Genomic DNA, 19,240 nt, shown 5'->3' with positions numbered 1-19,240 from the left:
AGGAGGAGAGGGAAGGACCCCTAAGCCCCTCCCCTCACGATCTCGGCCGGGAGGTGACAGATCCCTTTTTTGTTGTTGTTGTTTTGTTTTTTGAGACAACATCTCGCTGTTGCCCAAGCTGGAGTGCAGTGGCGCGATCTCGGCTCACCACAACCTCCGCCTCCCGGATTCAAGCGATTTTCCTGCCTCAGCCTCCCGAGTAGCTGGGACTACAGGCGTGCGCCACCACGCCCCGCTAATTTTTGTATTTTTAGTAGAGACAGGGTTTCACCATATTGGCCAGGCTGGTCTCGAACTCCTGGCCTCAGGTGATTCGTCCGCCTCGGCCTCCCAAAGTGCTGGGATTACAGGCGTGAGCCACCGCGCCTGGCCAGATCCCATTTTTCGCGTCGGTCCTTTCCGCCTTCAAAAGCGCTTTGACATGCCTTTCCTCGTTTAAATTTCAAATGAGGAAAACGAACACCTTCGTTTTTCAAACGCAGAGACAGACGCCGGGTGGGCCGCGTCGTATAGCGACTGATCTTGTCCCTTTCTTGGGCACCTCCAATGTGCCAGGTCCTGGGCTCAGCGCTTTACACCCTGCGTCCGTGTAATCGTCACAGCCCCTGCCTGGGGCTGACACTACGGCCAAATCCATTTGACAGATGAGCTGCTGAAGGCTCTTGTGCGGGTCTCAGAGCTGGCTAGGGGCGTCTGCGCTCGGCCTCGGGTCTCGCAGCCCGCCGGCTCCGTGCTCACCTCCTCCAGGTTCCGCTGAAAATTCTCGCGCCAGCGCCGCTGCCGGAGTCGCCTCTCTCCCGCCGCCGCGGGGGTCGCAGCTTCTCCTCCCAGGCGAGCACGAAGTCTGCCCCATCGCGGGGTCAGGGGGACAGTTAGGAGCGGTCTGACCCCGCTCTGTCCCACTTTTATCTGGGTAGAAAGGGGGATCTGAGTCCATCAGTCCCACTAAGGCCAAAATTAAAGGAAATTTGAGTTGTAGCAAAAGGTATTAGGGTTAGTTCGAGGAAGGAACTGCCCATTGCAAGAAAATGACAAGAGACGCTGCGGGATTCCTCGGGGAGGGGAGAGGGGGTTTAAGGGAGAGCCTGTGGCCTGGCCACTCGGGCCTTCTGGGTGAGGTGGGACAAGAGTCTGGGTGGGTCTGGCCCAAGTCTCACCAATGCAGGTTTTCCCGTCTCAGAAAATGTACCCCTAGAGTCCGGGACATAAATGCCGCCGCAGGGCGCGAGACACAGTCGTCGTCCTGTCGGTGGCGTCATCGCCGTCTTGGGTGCAGCAGGCATGGGGTGAAGGTGAGGGGACAGGGCGCAGTTGCAGGTGCCAGAAGCTTCTCAATTGGCCCAGTTGGGCTGCCCCTCCCGCCCCGCACCCCTGACTAAATTTGAAGTGTAACAATAGAGGCGCTCTCAGCGCGATCTGAGAGGCTTCTTCCTCCCCTCCACCTGCTCTCTGACCAGAACCGCCGCTGCTACTGTAATAACAAGGACGATGATAACAGTCAACATTTACTGGGCTCTTAACTTGGTGCCCGGCACATGCTAAACATTTCACATGCATTTACTTCTCACAACTCAAAAGAAGTGGGTGCTGCTATCTCCATTTTACAGATGTGTCAGCTAAGCATAAGATAATTACAAAGGACATCCAAGGTCACACAGTTCCCCTTCAACCTCCTTCCCGACCACCTGTAACTAGGCCTCAGTCCCACCCTTGCCTCTCAGGATCCACCCCTTCTTTGTAGAATAGAGCTGAACACCAGCTCCCCTGCTTCTCCCCACCCACCAGAGGCGGAAGGGCCTCCAACCCGCTCCTCCAGCCCATTTTTTGTTGTTTGTTTTGTTTTGTATTGTTTTTGAGATAGAGTCTCACTCTGTTGCCCAGGCTGAAGTGCAGTGGTGTAATCTTGGCTCACTGCAACCTCCGCCTCCTGGGTTTAAGCGATTCTCGTGCCTCAGCCTCCTGAGTAGCTGGGATTACAGGCACTTGCCACCACACCCAGCTAATTTTTGTATTTTTAGTAGAGACGGGGTTTCACCATGTTTGCCAGGCTGGTCTCGAACTCCTGACCTCAGGTGATCTGCCCACCTTGGCCTCCTAAAGTGCTGGGATTACAGGCATGAGCCACTACACCCAGTAGAGCCCAGGAATTTGAGACCAGCTTGGTCTCTCGAAAAGTTTTAAAATTAGCTGGGTATGGTGGGAGCTACTTCCGGGGCTGGGGAGAAACGGGGAGGATCACTTGAGCCCAGGAGTTCAAGGCTACAGTGAATGATGATTGTGCCACTGCACTCCAGCCTGGGTGACAGAGCAAGACCCTGTCTCTAAAAAAATAAGAAGGGCATCAGCAAGAGGGCAACAGCAGAGCATTAAACCAGGTGTGGGGCTCCTTGGAGTTTGAGACCCTGTGTGACTGGACGGGTCACAGTCCCATGCCATCAGCCTGAGCACGTGCATGTAAGAACACACTCTCCTCTCACTCACTCTCCACAGGGCTGCCCAGAGACCTCCCAGGAGGCACAGGCGTCGACTATTCAAAGCATTGTGGCTTCCAGTTCTGCACTGTGGTGATGGAGGTCCCGGGGGTGGCCTACTAAATACTAAAGTGGCACCGGTGCTGCGCTGGGAGGAGCTGAGAAGGCAGCCCTGGATGGCTGGTGGAGGGGCTCTAAGCCCCAGCCCTGTTGCCCTCCCCACTTTGTCCTCACCCAGGGAGACACCTCTTGTTTGGGGTAAAGGTGGATGAGGGATCAATTCTATGACCAGAGCAGTGCCAGCCAGGAGAAGACTGCCCTGCCTCGCCGTTGGGGGGTCAGGTTATGCTCCAGCGCAGCTTTCTGGCTTTTGGCTGAGCTGGTGCCCAAGAGGGACAGGAAGCCTCCTTTCTGGAGGGTGGGGGTTTATGCCCAGAGATGACCAGCTGGAATGTGGGGTAGCTGGTACCCAAACACAAATGCTTGTAGCTGGAGGCCCACAGTCAGGCCTGGGGCTGCCTTCAGGGCCCTTCCCCCCACTCCATTGCTGTCCACGTGAGCCAAGGTCTCCTGGAGTTAAGGACAGAGGGGGACGTGGACAGGCCCACCTGGAAGCAGGGGTGAGGGCTGCAGGAGTGGGAGCCGGCCTGCAGGCTCTGAGGCAGGGGTCCCGCCCAGGGACATTCCTTCTTGGGGTGTGGGATAAGTGCAGGGCCTGAGCTCTAAGCCTTAGTCAGGGGTGAGAAGGTGCTGGAATCAATTCTTCCTCTGGCCCAGACCCTGGAAGGGTTGACAAATGTAGGTGGCAGCACCCAGGGTGGATAGGCTGGCAGTGTGCATGGGCATGTGAGCAGTGTGCTTGGGCACGGGCATCAGGACAGGTGAGTCTGGGCCTCCTGTGTGCCAGCCGGCAGGAGTGGAAAGTGCTTTCGTCCTAGCACAGGTGTGTGAGCACAGGTCATACTGTGTGAATGGGGCCTGGGCACAGCTGCAGAGTTCTGAGTCAGCTGGCTTTGGGGACACTCTGCTTTGAGCCAGATGCACGCCAAGCCTCAGCCCAGGGGTTCATCTATGGGGCCCAGCAGGGGCTCATTGGAGGGGATCATATAAAGGTCCCTTTCCCTGGGGACTTCCCCTCATCCTCCTTAGCCTACTTCCACCAGCGTCTCTGGCTTATGGGGCAGGGCCAAGATACAAAGCTGGGCCTACTCACTCCTCTACCAGCTCCTGTCCTCAATGGCCTCCCACGGGGCAGAGCTGCCTCTCAGGCCAGCTCACGCCCTGACCCCCACTGGGATGGTCGTTGGCCCTGCATGGTGCTGCTTTCGGGTGCCCCTGGGCTGCCAAGACTCCTATCCTAAGCCTGGCCTGACAGCTCCATGATCAAGAAGGGCATTGCAGGCCGGGCGCAGTGGCTCGTGCCTGTAATCTCAGCATTTTGGGAGGCTGTGGCGAGCGGATTATTTGAGGTCAGGAGTTCGAGACCAGCCCGGCCAACATAGTGAGACCCCCCATCTCTACTAACAATACAAAAATTAGCCAGGCATGGTGGTTGGCATCTGTAATCCCAGCTACTTGGGAGGCTGAGGCAGGAGAATCGCTTGAACCCAGGAGGTGTAGGTTGCAGTGAGCTGAGATTGCACCACTGTACTCCAACCTGTGCCACAGAGCAAGACTCTGGAAAAAAAAAAAAAAGGCCCTGCAGAGCGACGGGCTTAACTCCTGGACTCACAGGTGGACTCCATGTCCCAGCCTCCCCCACAGCGCCACATGACCACATGACTGCTGGGTGCTGGCCTCTGGAATGTGGGCAGAATGAGGTGCCACCCTGGGCCTGGTCCACAGAAAGCGGGGGGACACCTCCCGCCTGCACTCACTCCCTGGCTGCTGACTGGGTGCTGATACCCTAGGGCAACTGGGCAGGGTAGGGTCTCTGGGGCTGGGTCTCTGCAGGAGCGCCTGGAGCAGAGCCCCACACCCACTGTCACCTCCTCCCGAGCTGAGGCCTACGCGAGAACGAACACGTTTCTGGAGTTCAGCACTGGGATTTCGGGGTTTATCTGTTACAACAGATGGTGTCACCTCAACCAATACAGGTTCTTGATTGAAGTCACTTGAGAGGCACCCCCTCTCCCAGTCATCCTCCATCGGTGCTGCCAAAGGGGGAAAGGCCGCGGGAGATGTTCGAGCTCAGGGCCTTGGTCCCCACCTCCCTGCCATGAATTCTGCAAGGAAAGCGCTGCTCGCGGGTGGGCCTTCTCTGGCCACATCCTCCCTGATCAGGCCATGCTGGCCAGTCCTCCAGATAGGATCCATGTTCCTGCCCCAGCCTCCAGCCCTATGTCGAGACCTGAGGGTTGGGGGTGGGATCACAGGCACCCACTCGTGACTCATTCAGGAGCACTCTCTGGGGGGTTGGGAAGCAGGCCAGCCGCCACCTGGTCCTGGTGCCACAGCTGCTCAGCAAGGCCATTGAGTATGTGGGCAACGTCAGCCAGCCCAGCCCGCCCATCCAGTGTGCGCCCATCAGCCAGCCGCCGCCCCGGCACACTCTTCACCCGTAGCAGGGGCAGCTCCCAGGCCTGCCGGAAGGCTGTGAGGTCCCGCTCGGGCACATCCGTGTGCATGTACTGGTCAAATCTGGAGGAGGGTCAAGGAGCCTAACTGGATGCCTCTGCACAGCCCCCCATCAGACCCTGCCTCTCCCTCCTCCCTGGAGCCCACACCTAGGAGCTGGGGTAGCCATGCTGTACCCTTTAAGTAAAAGCCCAGGTGCTGAATTCCATGCCTGGGCAGAGGCTGGGCCCCTGACCCCCTGGCTCCGTGACTTGCCAAGGGTATCCAAAGGATACTTGGAGCCGATGACCATCCTGACGACACCAGGGGCCTCACCTGCTATGCGGGCCAGCTGTCCAGGGAGGTCTTCAAAGGAGGCACGGTCAGTGAAGGAGAAGAGGAAGAGGAAGGCATCTGTGTTCTCCATGCAAGCCTGGTGATGGAGAGGCATATAACCATGTCACCCCCCATCAGCTGCAGAGCCCTCAGAAGAATCAGGAATAATCCCTCCTTTCACAGATTGGGAAACTGAGGCCCAGAGCAAGGAGCGGCTGGTCCTAGGACAAGCATGGGCTGGGACTGTCTCCAGTGCCAGCTCAGGTCTCTGAGCAGTGCCTTGAGCTCATTAATACCCAATCGGCCCCTGGCAGAGCCCACCCAGGCCCACATGCCTGCTCACCGGCAGCATATGATCGAACTTTTTGAGTGCAGACTCTCCACAGTCCCAGAACTCAAAACGAAACATGACGACACGGCTGCTGGCCTGCAGCTTGGCTGGCCAAAATACCACAGTGGTCTGGATGCCTGAGGGGGAGCCAGGGTCAGCCACTCAGCATGGGAGAGGTGGAGATGGGAGGAATAGGGGACCAGGAAGGAATAGGAAGAAGAGATCCATCCCTGCCCTGATGGGTCCCCAGTTTGATGAGGGAGGCACAGTCCTTGACCCGGGATAATTCTCAGTCTGATGGGAGAAACAGAAACTGGCCCTGGAGGAGACTCTGGTACACCAGGAAGATGCAGCCCTAGCTATGGCAAAGCAAGTTTCGTTTGTATGTCCAGGGAGACCCAAAGGGCCCAGGACACTGGGAGATGTTTCAACATGGTGGAACAATCAGCATCCAGTGGTGAGAAACAACAAAGCAAGATTAGCATTTCCTGAGCATCTACCTTGAGCGTAGCTTGATGCTAGGCATGTTACCACCACCACCACCTCTAGTGGCAACCACACAACAACCCTGTGGTACTATTATCCCCTTGGGACCAAGGAGCCCATGTAGGCTCAGAGACGTGAAGTGACTTTCCAAGGCTACAGAGTAAGAGGTGGTCCAGGGCCAGGTTCTTGCCTCCACCCCCAAGGAGGGCCTCCCAGGATGGGCAAAGGATAGAGGTCCCACTCACCGGTGGTCTCGTGGTGCACCACAGGCACCTCCAGGCCAGCCAGCTTGGCCACCAGCGCCGTCTTGCCCACACCACTCTTCCCGGACACAAAGATCTTGTAGCTGGCAGTGTCAATGGACACAGGCGGTGGCAGCACTGGCCGCTCAAGCAGCCCTAGGGCAAAGAGGGAGCCAGGCAGGGTCAAGGGGTGCTGTGGTTTGAAGGTGTCCCCCAAAGTTCATGTGTTGGAAACTTAATTGCCAATGCAGCAGTGTTAGGAAGTGGGGCCTAACACAAGGTGATCAGCTCGAGTGTTCTGCCCTCATAAATGGATTAATGTTGTTATTGAGGGAGTGGGTTTGTTATAAAAGCCAGTTTGGGCACCTCTTGCTGTCTTGCTGTTGCCCTTCTGCCTTCTGCCATGGGATGACACAGCATGAAGGCCCTTTCCAGATGCTGCTGCCATGTTCTTAGACTTCCCAGCCTCCAGAACCATGAGCCAAATAAGCTTCTGTTCATTATAAATTACCCAGAGGAGGCCTGGTGCGGTGGCTTACACCTGTAATCCCAGCACTTTGGGAGGCCAAGGCGGGCAGATCACCTGAGGTCAGGAGTTCGAGACCAGCCTGGCCAACATGGTGAAACTCCATCTCTACAAAAAAAATACCAAAAATCAGCTGGGTGTGGTGGTGGGTGCCTATAATCCCAGCTTCTTGGGAGGCTGAGGCAGGAGAATTGCTTGAACCTGGGAGGTGGAAGGTGCTAAGCCGAGATCACACCACTGCATTCCAGCCTGGGCAACAGAGCGAGACTTTGTCTCAAAAATAAATAAATAAATAACTTAGAGTGTGGTATTCTGTTGTAGCAGCATAAAATGGACTAAGACGCGGGTAAATCCTGCACTTGCCCCATCAGATCCTGGGCTGGACAATCTCATTTATTTATTTTTATTTTTTTCTTTACCTTCTATTTTTAATACGGATGGGGTCTCACTATGTTGCTCAGGCTGGTCTTGAGCTCCTGGGCTCAAGCAATCCTCCCACCTTGGCCTCCGAAAGTGCTGGGACTACAAGGCATGAGCCACCACATACAGCCAAGGACAACCTCATTTCTAATGGCTTCTTCAGGGCTAACCAACCATCTGTGGTTCTTTTTTGTTTTTTTTTTGAGACGGAGTTTCGCTTTTGTTGCCCAGGCTGGAGTGCAATGGTGTGATCTCACTGCAACTTCCGCCTCCCGGGTTCAAGTGATTCTCCTGCCTCAACCTCCCGAGTAGCTGGGATTATAGGCATGCGCCACCATGCCTGGCTAATTTTGTATTTTTAGAGATGGGGTTTCTCCATGTTGGTCAGGCTGGTCTCGAACTCCCAACCTCAGGTGATCTGCCTGCCTCAGCCTCCCAAAGTGCTGGGATTACAGGCATGAGCCACCGTGCCCGGCCTCATCTGTGGCTCTTAATACTCAACCCAATTTTACAGAAGTCTGGGATACAAAGAGACTAGCCTAAGCATTATAGTCAGTCTGTTGATATTTATTTACCAGCTGCTCTCAGCGTTTGTTGTGGGGCCTGCATGACAACCACTGAATGATACATTCAGGTGCATACACCCAGCTGTTAAAAAAAAAAACCCAAATGTCTGCGGTTAAAGTAAAAACACAAAAATTAAAAGCCATCACTGCCATTCCTCTAAGTTATGGCTACTTAATCCTATCTGTGGCATAGATAATATGGTCAGTGGATTCTATGATGTTCCCAGAAAATCAGCTCGACCTTCACTCAATTCTCTTCCACTCAACACAACTAAATGCAAAATAAATACAATAACAGCCAACCTTCAGTGAACACCCACTGCATGCCAGAACCTGCTTGGTATGTTACAAACACCCTCCTTATTAATTTCCCCAGTAACTCTATGGGGTAAATACTGTGATTATCCCCATTTTACAGAGGTGCGACTTGAGGTTAGAGTTCACTTATTCCCAGCCATACAGCTAGCAGTGGTGGAGCCTGGGTCACTTGCCTGGGTATGTGTGACCCCAAATACAGTGTTGCCAGCCATCATGGGATTAGAGGGACAGTGGCCATATTAGAGGGTCTTTTTTTTTTTTTTTTTGAGATGGAGTTTCACTCTTGTCACCCAGGATGGAATGCAATTGCTCGATCTAGGCTTGCTGCAACCTCTGCCTTCTGTGTTCAAGCGATTCTCCTGCCTCAGCCTCCCAAGTAGCTGGGATTACAGGTGCCCGCCACCATGCCCAGCTAATTTTTGTATTTTTAGTAAAGATGGGGTTTTGCCATGTTGGCCAGGCTGGTCTTGAACTCCTGACCTCAGGTAATTTGCCCACCTCGGTCTCCCAAAGTGCTGGGATTACAGGCCACCGCGCCCAGCCTTCTAGAGGGTCATTTTTTGAATTTAATATAATTTCTTTTAAAAAAACAAACAAACAGTTGACTTATTCACAAATTTTGGTTCTAGCTATCTCACTCTCTGGTCTTAAGTCTTCTGGCACCTTGCTTCTCCTGGCCAGAGCTGGGCTCCACAGCTGATTCCAGGCACCTCTGCCGGCCTGACAGCTGGGCCCTGCCTGGGTGAGTCAGTTTCACCACGGGGAACACCAGCGTCTCATCCCAGGGACAGCAGGACATGGAAGAGGCTCACCTCTATTTATTGGGGTGTGATCTTAGCCAAGTCTGTACCATGTGCTGTTGAGAGGTTAAATGGGCGTGCACTGTGTAACGTGCCCAACAGAGGGCCTGGCACCAGGGGAGTGCTCAATCAACTGCATCTCTGGTGACAGTGGTTGCTGGCAGGGTTTCTGCTGTTTCCATGTTCCTGGCTCTGACGATGGAATTAGCTCTAAGGAGATTTAGGTGTGGGGGTCCCAGAGATAGGGCTTTCAGTCCCCCAGGCTGAAGACTGCTGAAGACTGCAGTGGAGCAGGCCCTCACTGCCCTGCCTCTCTGCTCTCCTCAGGGAGCAACGGGTGACACTCTTCTCCCCAGGGAAAGACAAGTGGCGGGCTAGAGGAAAGGGGGAGGCACTTACCAAACACCCGCCGGCGGTTCTTGCGCAGAATGCAAGCCAGGTACTCCTTGCCCTCGGCACTCTCGTGCCAGTTTGGGACAACCACTGAACCGGGCACGGGAGGTCTGGCCATGGCTGGGCACCGCGACGGGGTAGGGAGGTGACAGAATGCTGAGAGCAGGGAGTGGGAAGGGGAGTGACAGTACCAAGCCGGGCCTGTGATCCCTCTTAACTGCCCTCTGACTCTCCCGGGGGGCCCCAGAAAGTGCAGTCCCTCAGCCGCCTCTCTCCTCCGCAATGCTCCCTGGGGATAGTCATCCCATTACTGCCCATGGAGGGTATTCACACAGCCCCTCTCCCCTTGTCACCTCCGGGGGTCAGACAGCCCCGCTTCTCCTCTACCTTCTAGATCCCGACTCCCGGGGCTACCTAGCCCTCCCCGTCAGCAGTCCCGGCGGCGAACCGACCTGGGTGCCGAAGGCCCCTTTAAACGCCCACCGCACTCCCGCCGCCCCAGCCCGCCGGGCCCGCTTCCGCTCCGCCTGCGTCCGCCTTCTGCGCGCGCCGGCAGCTCCGGCGCAGGTGCTCGCGGCGCATGTGCGGAGGTTGTTGCCATGGAGACGCCGGAGGTTGGGTTGGGCGGGTTCCGGGAGACGTTCGTCCCTCCTACAACGTCCGCAGCCTGCGCCGCGCGGTGGCTCTGGACTAGGCCTTTTCCTCTGGGTTGTGGATCCTCTTCTCTATGACTCCGTCCGATCCCTAGTCTTTCTTCCAAAACATCATGAACCCCCCCATCCAGGAGCCTTTCATGCTTCTCCGTGTCTCAGTTTCCTCTTCTATAACGTGGACGTAACATGTTATTCCCTCCATAGCAGTGCTCCATATGTTTAGTTATGATTGTTGCTATTATTAATATTATTGCTCTATTAATCCTGCTTGGCAGGACCTCTAGATGACTTAAACATCTCTGACTTCACTGATGGGGACACACACCAGCTCAGAGAGGTCAAGGGACTTGGCTCAAGTTTTAAAAAATGAGTCAGAGGCCCGCTGGATTGTATTTTTCATTCATTCATTCATTCAACAAATACTGAGCAACTAGCTGGGAATACAGTGGCCAACAAGAAGTCCCTGCTCTCCTGGAGCTGACTTTTCAGCTCTGAAACTCTGAGCTCCTCTCCACCGTTCCAGCACTGGACACCAGGCCTGTTACCCAGAAGGTGGGTGCTCAGTAAATGCCCACTGGTTGGAAAGAGTGCAGGTGGGTCATTACTGAGAGTTTGTCTATTACATTTAATTTTTACCATTATCTTTCCGCAATGCCTTCAAGTAGGGCAAATCACTGTTTTGAAAGGAATAATTTAGGAGTTAAGCTTTACCTAAGGCCACCCAAGTGCCAGACAGTGGGGACTTTACAGGGGTCACCTGATTTAATTCTATAAACAAACCTGTGTAAATAGTATTACCCTCTTGTACTGACGAAGACTCTCAGAAACATAACGTGACTTGTCTGAGGTCACACCGCACAGCTAGTCAGTGTGAAACCGACTCAGAACCCACAGCTGGCTGGGTGTGGTGGCTCACGCCTGTAATCCCAGCACTTTGGGAAGCTGAGGCGGGCAGATTGCTTAAGCTCAGGAGTTTGAGACCAACCTGGGCAACATAGTAAGACCCTGCCTCTACAAAAAAAAAAATACAAAAATGAGCCGGGCACAGTAGTGCACGCCTGTAGTCCCAGCTACTTGGAGGCTGAGATGGGAGGATTGCTTGAGCCCGGGAAATGGAGGTTGCAGTGAGCCGAGATCATGCCACTGCACTTCAGCCTGAGTGACAGAGCCAGGCCCTGTCAAAAAAAAAAAAAAAAAAAAAAGAACCCACACTTACCTGACTCTAAAGTACTTATCTGTTCTGCCAGTTTGGGTTTTGTGTTTTTAAAACTTTGCCCCTAGCCACTAGGAGGGCTGTTCCTAGGGAAGCAGAAAGCAGCCAGAGGACCACGAACTCACAGATTTTTAAGGCCCATTATGTCTAAGAGAGGGGATGAGGATGTGTAAGACAAGGTGCTTTCTCTCAACTTGCTCACGCTGTGGCTAGGCAGAAAAACCAGATGAATAACCATTCCTACAGGATTCTGCAGGTGGAATCCTTTGCCCATACTCCCAGGTCACATGGTTCCCATTCCTGCAACTGTCACCACATCTGCCCAGTCAGGGAGATTCACAGCTGTCCAGAGCTCTCTCTATGGGCCAGGAGTGACTCAGTGGCAGGGCTCTGATCTGAATTATTTCTGGATTTCCAGACTTCACATCCATCCATCTTTGGCTCGTGGAGGGCTCAGTGAGCGTGTGAGAAAATGAAGCAACTTTGCAGAATGAACGTGCCTGTTAATCTGCAACCCAGAGAAGATGTGAAGTCCTCTTGGGGCCATGTGCGGTGGCTCACGCCTGTAATCCCAGCACTTTGGGAGGCTGAAGCTGGTGGACCACTTGAGGTCAGGAGTTTGAGACCAGCCTGGGTAACATGGCAAAACCTTATCCCTAAAAATATACAAAAAATGGCTGGGCGCGGTGGCTCACGCCTGTAATCCCAGCACTTTGGGAGGCTGAGGCGGGCGAATCACCCGAGGTCAGGAGTTCAAGACCAGCCTGGCCAACATGGTGAACCCTATCTCTACTAAAAATACAAAAATTATCTGGCTGTGATGGCAGGCGCCTGTAATCCCAGCTACTCTGGAGGCTGAGGCAGAAGAATCGCTTGAACCTGGGAGGTGGAGGTTGCAGTGAGCAGAATCATATCACTGCACTCCAGCCTGGGTGACAGAGCTGAATAAATAAACAAAATAAATTATGTATTCAGTGGAAGGCTGATCAAGGACTCAAAAGAATGCAATCTTTTGTCTCTTATCAGCTTTTTTTTTTTTTTTGAGACAGAGTCTCACTCTGTCGCCCAGGCTGGAGTGCAGTGGCACAATCTCGGCTCACTGCAACCTCTGCCTCTGAGGTTCAAGTGATTCCCCTGCCTCAGCCTCCCAGGTAGCTGGGACTATAGGCATGCCCCACCATGTCCGGCTAATTTTTGTTGTTGTTGTATTTTAGTAGAGACAGGGTTTCACCATGTTGGCCAGGATGGTCTGGATCTCCTGACCTCATGATCCGCCCACCTCAGCCTTCCAAAGTGCTGGGATTATAGGCATGAGCCACTGCACCTGGCCTTGTCTCTTATGTATTTCTAACCTGGAAGCCCCTGCTTCAAGTTGTCCTGCCTTACCAGACCAAACCAATGTACATCTTACACATATTGATTGAGGTCACATGTCTCCCTAAAACATAAATGCAAACTGTACCCCTGACCACCTTGGGTATATGTCTCAGGATTTCCTGAGGCTGTCATGGGCACATCCTTAACCTTGGCAAAATAAACTTTCTAAATTGACTGTGACCTGTCTCAGATATTTGGGGTTCACACATCCAACCCCGACATTCTGTGTCAGGGGCTGGGTAGGTCTGTGAGCCTGCAGATTTGACAAAAGCACTAGGCAGTTCTGAAGTTGGGGTCTATATGAGTCAGCCCAGGCTGCTGTAACAAAAATACCACAGTCTGGGTACTCTAAACAACAGAAATTTATTTTCTCGTAGTTCTAGAGGCTGGAAGTCCAAGATCAAGGTGCCAGCAGAGTTGGTTTCTGGGTGGGGCCTCTCTTCCTGGCTTGCAGATGGCCTCTTCTCTGTGCTTATACATGTCTGGTGTCTCTTCCTCTGTTACAAATAGGACATTAGTCCTACTGGATTAGGGCTCCATGCTTATAGTCTCATTTAACCTTGATTACCTTTTTCTTTTATTTTTTGAGACAGGGCCTCACTCTGTCACCCAGGCTAGAGGGCAGTGGTGTGATCTCAGCTCACTGCAGCCACGACCTCCTCAGGCTCAAGCAATCCTCCTGCCTCAGCCCCAAGGGGAGCTAGGACTACAGGTGCACATCAGCACACCTGGCTAATTTTTTTTTTTTTTTTTGTATTTTTGTTTGTTTGTTTGAGACAAAGTCTCACTCTTGTGCCCCAGGCTGGAGTGCAATGGCGCGATCTTGGCTCACTGCAACCTCCATCTCCCAGGTTCAAGTGATTCTCCTGCCTCAGCCTCCCAAGTAGCTGGGATTACAGGCGCCTGCCACCACACCCAGCTAATTTTTGTATTTTTAGTAGAGACGGGGTTCTACCATGTTGGCCAGGCTGGTCTTGAACTCCTGACCTCGGGTGATCCGCCCGCCTTGGCCTCCCAAAGTGCTGGGATTACAGGCATTAGCCACCATGCCCGGATTTTTTCTTTTGTATTTTTTTAGAGGTACGGTTTTGCCTTGTTGCCCAGGCTGGTCTCAAACTCCTGGCCTCAAGTGATCTGCCTGCCTTGGCCTCTGAAAGTGCTGGGATTACAGTCATCAGTCACCATGCTCACCCTTCATTACCTTTTTTTTTTTTTTTTTAGTCTAGATGAATTTATTGCCATTCACATATTTCATAGAAAAAAAGATGTAGCAAATGGGTCAGGGTTGTACAAAAAAAATCCAGGTTTATAAGGTTGCTCTATTTACATCTGAGAGCAGGGCTGTCCTGGCATCAGGCACAGCAGCTGCAGTTGTCCGACGTCCCTTTGCAGATGCAGCCCTGGGCACACTTGGCACAGCCCACAGGGCAGCAGGAGCAGCAGCTCTTCTTGCAGGAGGTGCATGTGCACTCTTTTCATTTGCAGGAGCCGGCACAGGCGCAGGAACCATCAGGCGAGCAGGAGCAGTTGGGGTCCATTTAGAGGCAGGGAGAAGCAGGAGTTCCCGATCAAGAGGCAAACACTCAGCGGGACAGATGAAAAGCGTGCCTTAATTACCTCTTTAAAGGACCTATTTCCAAATATGGTCACATTGGGGGCTAGGGCTTCAATGTATGGATTTGGGTGGAGCAGGGCATAATTCAGTCCATAACAGGGTCCACAGACCTCATGTAAACACTGCTGCTGGGCAAAGGAGGCCAGCTGACTGTTGGGACCTGAAAGTGACATGGTTAGAACCGCATTTCAGAAGGACGCTTGTGGACCGTGTTGGTCTATGAGTTCTGCTCTCCTGTGCCCCTCTGACCACTAAACTATGTGTCCCCCTAAGCCAGCTGCTTCTCCTTTCAGGGCCTCAAGCAAAACATGTAGAACATCTCCCTAAGGACCCTTCTAGTCTAGAGCCCTCTGATTTTTTTTTTTTTTTTTTTTTTTTTTGAGACAGAGCCTTGCTCTGTCGCCAGGCTGGAGTGCAGTGGCGTGATCTTGGCTCACTGCAACTTCCACCTCCCAGGTTCAAGCAGTTCTCCTGCCTCAGCCTCCCAAGTAGCTGGGACTACAGGCACATGCCACCACGCCTGGCTAATTTTTGTATTTTTAGTAGAGACGAGGTTTCACCATGTTGGCCAGGACGGTCTCAATCTCCTGACCTCGTGATCTGCCCGCCTCGGCCTCCCAAAGTGCTGGGATTACAGGCATGAGCCACCGTGCCCGGCCTAGAGCCCTGTGATTAATCCACTCATTTCTTCTTGGTTTGGTCTCCCCACAAATATTTATTAAAAACCTTTTGGACAAGGTCCCCACAAGACCTTGAGAGGACTCCACAAGGCAGGGACACAGTCACCACCTTGACAGAGTGGATGGGAGGCCCAGGTGGGCAGACACACATGCCGAGCTGGGGTGAGAATGAGGCATGGAGAGCCCTGCCTGAGGATCCTGGGTGGGTGGGGGGCGGGAGGTCAGCTAGGACACCAGGCTTAAAATCCTCTCAGCACCTAGAATAACACCCACCCCTCCCTCAGCATGGCCTGGCACCAGGAGTGCTCCACTCACACCTGGAATGCTTGCTCTGCCTCCTAGCAGTCCTTCCACCAGGCTCACCGGCTTCAGGCCATTCTCCAAGCTGGAGCCACAGCCAGTTAATCAAGTCAGGTCAAGGGCACCAGCCTCGCCACCAAGCTCAGCGGTCAATTCTCCATCCTCAGATCACCTGACCCTGGGATCATTCCCAGGTGACTGGATGGATGGTGGTGCCCCTAACTGTGGGGGAAGCATGGAGGAAGCGCACAGGGTCAGAGGAGCCGCCCCTGGGGAGTGAGGGAGGGTGGGGGGCTGCCCAGAGAGGACACACTCACAGCAGATGTTGGAATGTAAAGCGCAGGTGAGCGGCCTGAGTGGAGCTGGACATTACTAACGGCGGAGGGACCAAGCCTGAAGCAATGGGTGTAGACAGATGAGAGGTCCGGATGTTGTGGACAGACAGCAGAGCCTTGGATGCCACCTGGGCAATGACAACGACGAGGTCAGACCCAGGAGAGGCAGAAGAACCGGAAACCCCCTCCTCCAGCCCGCCCTGAGGCTCATGTTTGGTGTGCAGGGAGGCTTGCCCAAATCCCAGGGAAGCATGGCTGGGGAGCGATGCTACTCCTTGGACGCCATCTCTTGTGGGCCTTCTGCTGCAGAGAGCACTCTGCTCTGTGCCTCTGCCGTGGCCCCAGCCATGCGGTCCTAAGTGTTGTCTTCCCACTATGGATTCTGCTCGGGAGCTCCTTTCCCATTACATCTGAGGGGATGACCTCTGGTCATCAAGTCCACATGGGTCACCCTCCATTGTCCTCAGCCCTGACCACTGGCTGCTGCGGCTTATAGGCTTATCAAGACCCTGCATTACTGACTGCCAGAAGCGAGGCCTAGACCCCACCCATCTGGGATGCCCCAGATAGGTTCTATCCTCATCTGCCCCCCTGCCACAGGTTAGCAGGACGAGGCCAAGTGCCATGATCTGAACGTCCCGCCAGATTCACATGTTGAAGTTTAATCACCACTGTGACAGTATTAACAGGTGGGGCCCTCAGGGAATGACTAAGTCATGAGGGCAGAGCCCTCACGATGGGATTAGTGATGTTATGGAAAGGCGTGAGGGGCCAGTTCATCCCATCCACGGTGTGAAGACACAGCCTTCACGATGGAGCAGCAACAAGGCAATGTCTTGGAAGTGGAGACTGGGCCCTCACCAGACACCAAGCTTGATGGTGCCTTGAGCTTGGACTTCTAAGCCCCCAGAAATGTGGGAAATACATTTCTGTTGCTTATAAATCACTCAGTCTGTGGTATGGTATATAGCAGCACAAGGGAACTAAGACACCAAAGCAAAGAGAAGGCTAACTTCTTGGCTTCTGGCTTCCTGAACAACTGTCCCAGCCCTGGGTGGCTGCACTGGTTGCAGATGGTTCTACTGACTCCATCCTCTTTGGTATCTTTTTAGTATGATACCTGGACTGTCTTTTGACCTTAGAATCTCAGGATTTGTCATTTTTGTTTAGCCCATGTGACACCTCCCTGGTTTGTGATTAGGCTGTAAGCTCCTTCATGGGTGGGCCTCTTTTGTGTCTTGTGTGTGTCCCAGTGCCTCGGGGGTCACAGATGCTCAGGGAATGCTTGCTGAGAGTGAACAGTCTCCCAGTCAGTTCCAGGCATTCTAGGCCTTGTCAACGGGCCACAGCCCATGTCCTCGGGCAGGAGCATCCTCCCTCTCCCCAGGCTTCTGCTGGAAAGGAGCCCTCCTTCTCTTCCTTGCAGTAGGTGGGCAGACAGGCTCCCTGGTGGGTGCAGAACACACTCTGCTAGGACTTTTCGGCATTTACTTAAGACATGGGCTTGGCTTTGTGCATTCCGACAGGCTCTGGACCCAGAGCCCAGCCCCATGAGAAAGACGGTAATTTTCCCACAGCTGAGGGCTGGGGAAGGAAAGGCAGGTAGGCCAGCTGGAGGATGGTACTTGAAACAAGGCAGGGGCCAGGGACGGGTGCCCCCCAGGCTTAACTGACAGAGGGAGGGGAGAAACGGGCAAGCATTTTCTTCCTCCTGCCCATCTGCTTTCTTTCTCAAGACTGCCTCTGACAGATCGCCCAAGCACACTTGAAGCCTTTCACAGGGTGCCCTCAGGTGGCCTTTTGGGGAATCACACCCATCCAATGGATTAAACGATTCTTGGCTGGTACCAGCTAAGCTGCTAACCTGTGAGGCTGGCTGCCATCATTGCCATTTTACTGATAAAATTGAGGCTCAGTGAGGCAGGATGACTTGCTCCAGCTCAAAGTGACAGTCAGCTCCTGAACCTAGGTCTGCCCTGTCCTACTGCCTCTAAGTCCCTTCTGAGTCCACAGAACTACGTCTCAAAAAATTGAAATGGCATCAAGCGTTTCCTTGGTTCCAATCTTGATCTGATGCATCTCTGTTATTTCCTCCCATGCAGGTAGTCAGACCCTGTTTGAACACTTCCAGCCGTGGGCAAATCATCACCTCACACAGCATCCACTGACATGCTGGCAGTGTTTGTGGGAAGAGAAGTAGTAAAGCCACTGAGACCAGAAGGCAGAACTTAGCTGGGAGTCTCTCCTTGGCCTGGGGGAGGTGAAAAGGCACAGAGCACTAAGCCCCAGTCATGTGCGGCAGCACCACGCAGAGGCCAGCCTGCAGGATTTTCACGGGCAAAATTTTGGTGGATGCTTCCCCTCCTGCCTGGACGTGGGGGTGCTCAAAGCCTACCACTTCTAGGAACCTTTCTCAGGCCTCACGGGAGGAGTAATGAAGGCAAAACCTTGGGCTGAGGTGCTGATTCCTGCACTGTCTCCCCTTCCCCGGGCAGATTTTTAATTTACACCCGAATGTGCATAGGCCTCTGGCCCTTTATTATTTATTTGTTGGGAGATGGAGTCTCGCTTTGTTGCCCAGGCTGGAGTGCAGTGGCGCAATCTTGGCTCAATGCAGCCTCCACCTGGGTTCAAGTGATTCTCCTGCCTCAGCCTCCTGAGTAGCTAGGATTACAGGCGTGCACCACCATGCCTGGCTAATTTTTGTATCTGTAGTAGAGAAGGGGTTTTGCCATGTTGGTCAGGCTGGTCTTGAACTCCTGACCTCAAGGGATCCACCTGCCTTGGGCTCCCAAAGTATTGGGATTACGGGCGTGAGCCACCATGCCTAGCCCACTGACCCTTTAGTATCCAGAAAAGCAAGAACCCTGGCTGGGGAGTGCTGTGCTGGCCCTGCAGTGGAAGGCAGTAGCTGCCAACTTACTATGTGCTGGGCGCTGTGCTGGCGCTTTTCACATACAACTTCAATTAACCCACAGGCTCCTATAAGGTAGAAGCAACTACATTTACAGATGAGGAAGCTTGTATCCAAGGTTAAGTAGTAAGTAGGGAAAAGCAGGATTAAGCCATAGGCCTTCGGAGCTTCGGGACTGCATTCCAAACCATCATCTGCTGTGCCTCTTCATGCCCCTGGGGCCCTGTGTCTTCATCTTTGCTTAGGGGGCCAGGGAAGATGCAAATGTCGTCCTGGCCCCTGGGCCTCTGCTCCAAGCTCATGACCACTCTTGGATGTCCATTGCAGGCTGGTACTGAGGCTCTGAAACACCAAGCCCTTCAAGCGTGATGGAGGGAGCTGCTTTATTATTAAATGGCATTGTCCCCAAGGAGTGGCAACTCTCCACCTCTCCATGAAAACACAACCTCCTAGAGAAGGTATCTCTTTCCAACTACTGTGCCTTCAATCTCCAACCTCAATTGTTTCCCATCAAGACAATTTTTTTTTTTTTTGTAACAGGGTCTTACTTTGTCGCCCAGGCTGGCATGCAGTGGCACAATCATGGCTCACTGCAGTCTTGACCTCCCTAGTTCAAGTGTGATCTTCCCATTCAGCCTCCTGAGTAGTTGAGACCACAAGCATACACCACCATGCTTGGGTAAATTTTTTTTTTTTTTAGAGATGGGG

The 19,240-nt window shown here is 53.4% G+C and overlaps 1 protein-coding gene and 1 pseudogene across 1 annotated transcript; both read right to left on the bottom strand.

Moving 5' to 3' along the window:
• Positions 1-1,492: 1,492 nt before the first annotated feature.
• On the bottom strand, positions 1,493-10,013 carry CPLANE2 (ciliogenesis and planar polarity effector complex subunit 2). Its single transcript, XM_003806236.4, has 5 exons — positions 9,452-10,013; positions 6,426-6,578; positions 5,707-5,831; positions 5,324-5,460; positions 1,493-5,111 (listed from the first exon to the last, which is right to left on the bottom strand). Exons 1-5 carry the CDS (start codon positions 9,561-9,563, stop codon positions 4,862-4,864), a joined length of 777 nt encoding a protein of 258 aa, XP_003806284.1. The 5' UTR covers positions 9,564-10,013; the 3' UTR covers positions 1,493-4,861.
• A 4,027-nt stretch (positions 10,014-14,040) lies between these two features.
• Positions 14,041-14,365, bottom strand: LOC134728603 (metallothionein-1X-like; annotated as a pseudogene).
• Between the last annotated feature and the right edge of the window lie 4,875 nt (positions 14,366-19,240).

This window comes from Pan paniscus, chromosome 1 (genome assembly GCF_029289425.2).
Source record: "Pan paniscus chromosome 1, NHGRI_mPanPan1-v2.0_pri, whole genome shotgun sequence".
In the NCBI taxonomy this organism is placed as follows: domain Eukaryota; kingdom Metazoa; phylum Chordata; class Mammalia; order Primates; family Hominidae; genus Pan; species Pan paniscus.
Note: the sequence above shows the minus strand (reverse complement) of the source record. Positions and strands in the feature narration are given on the sequence as shown.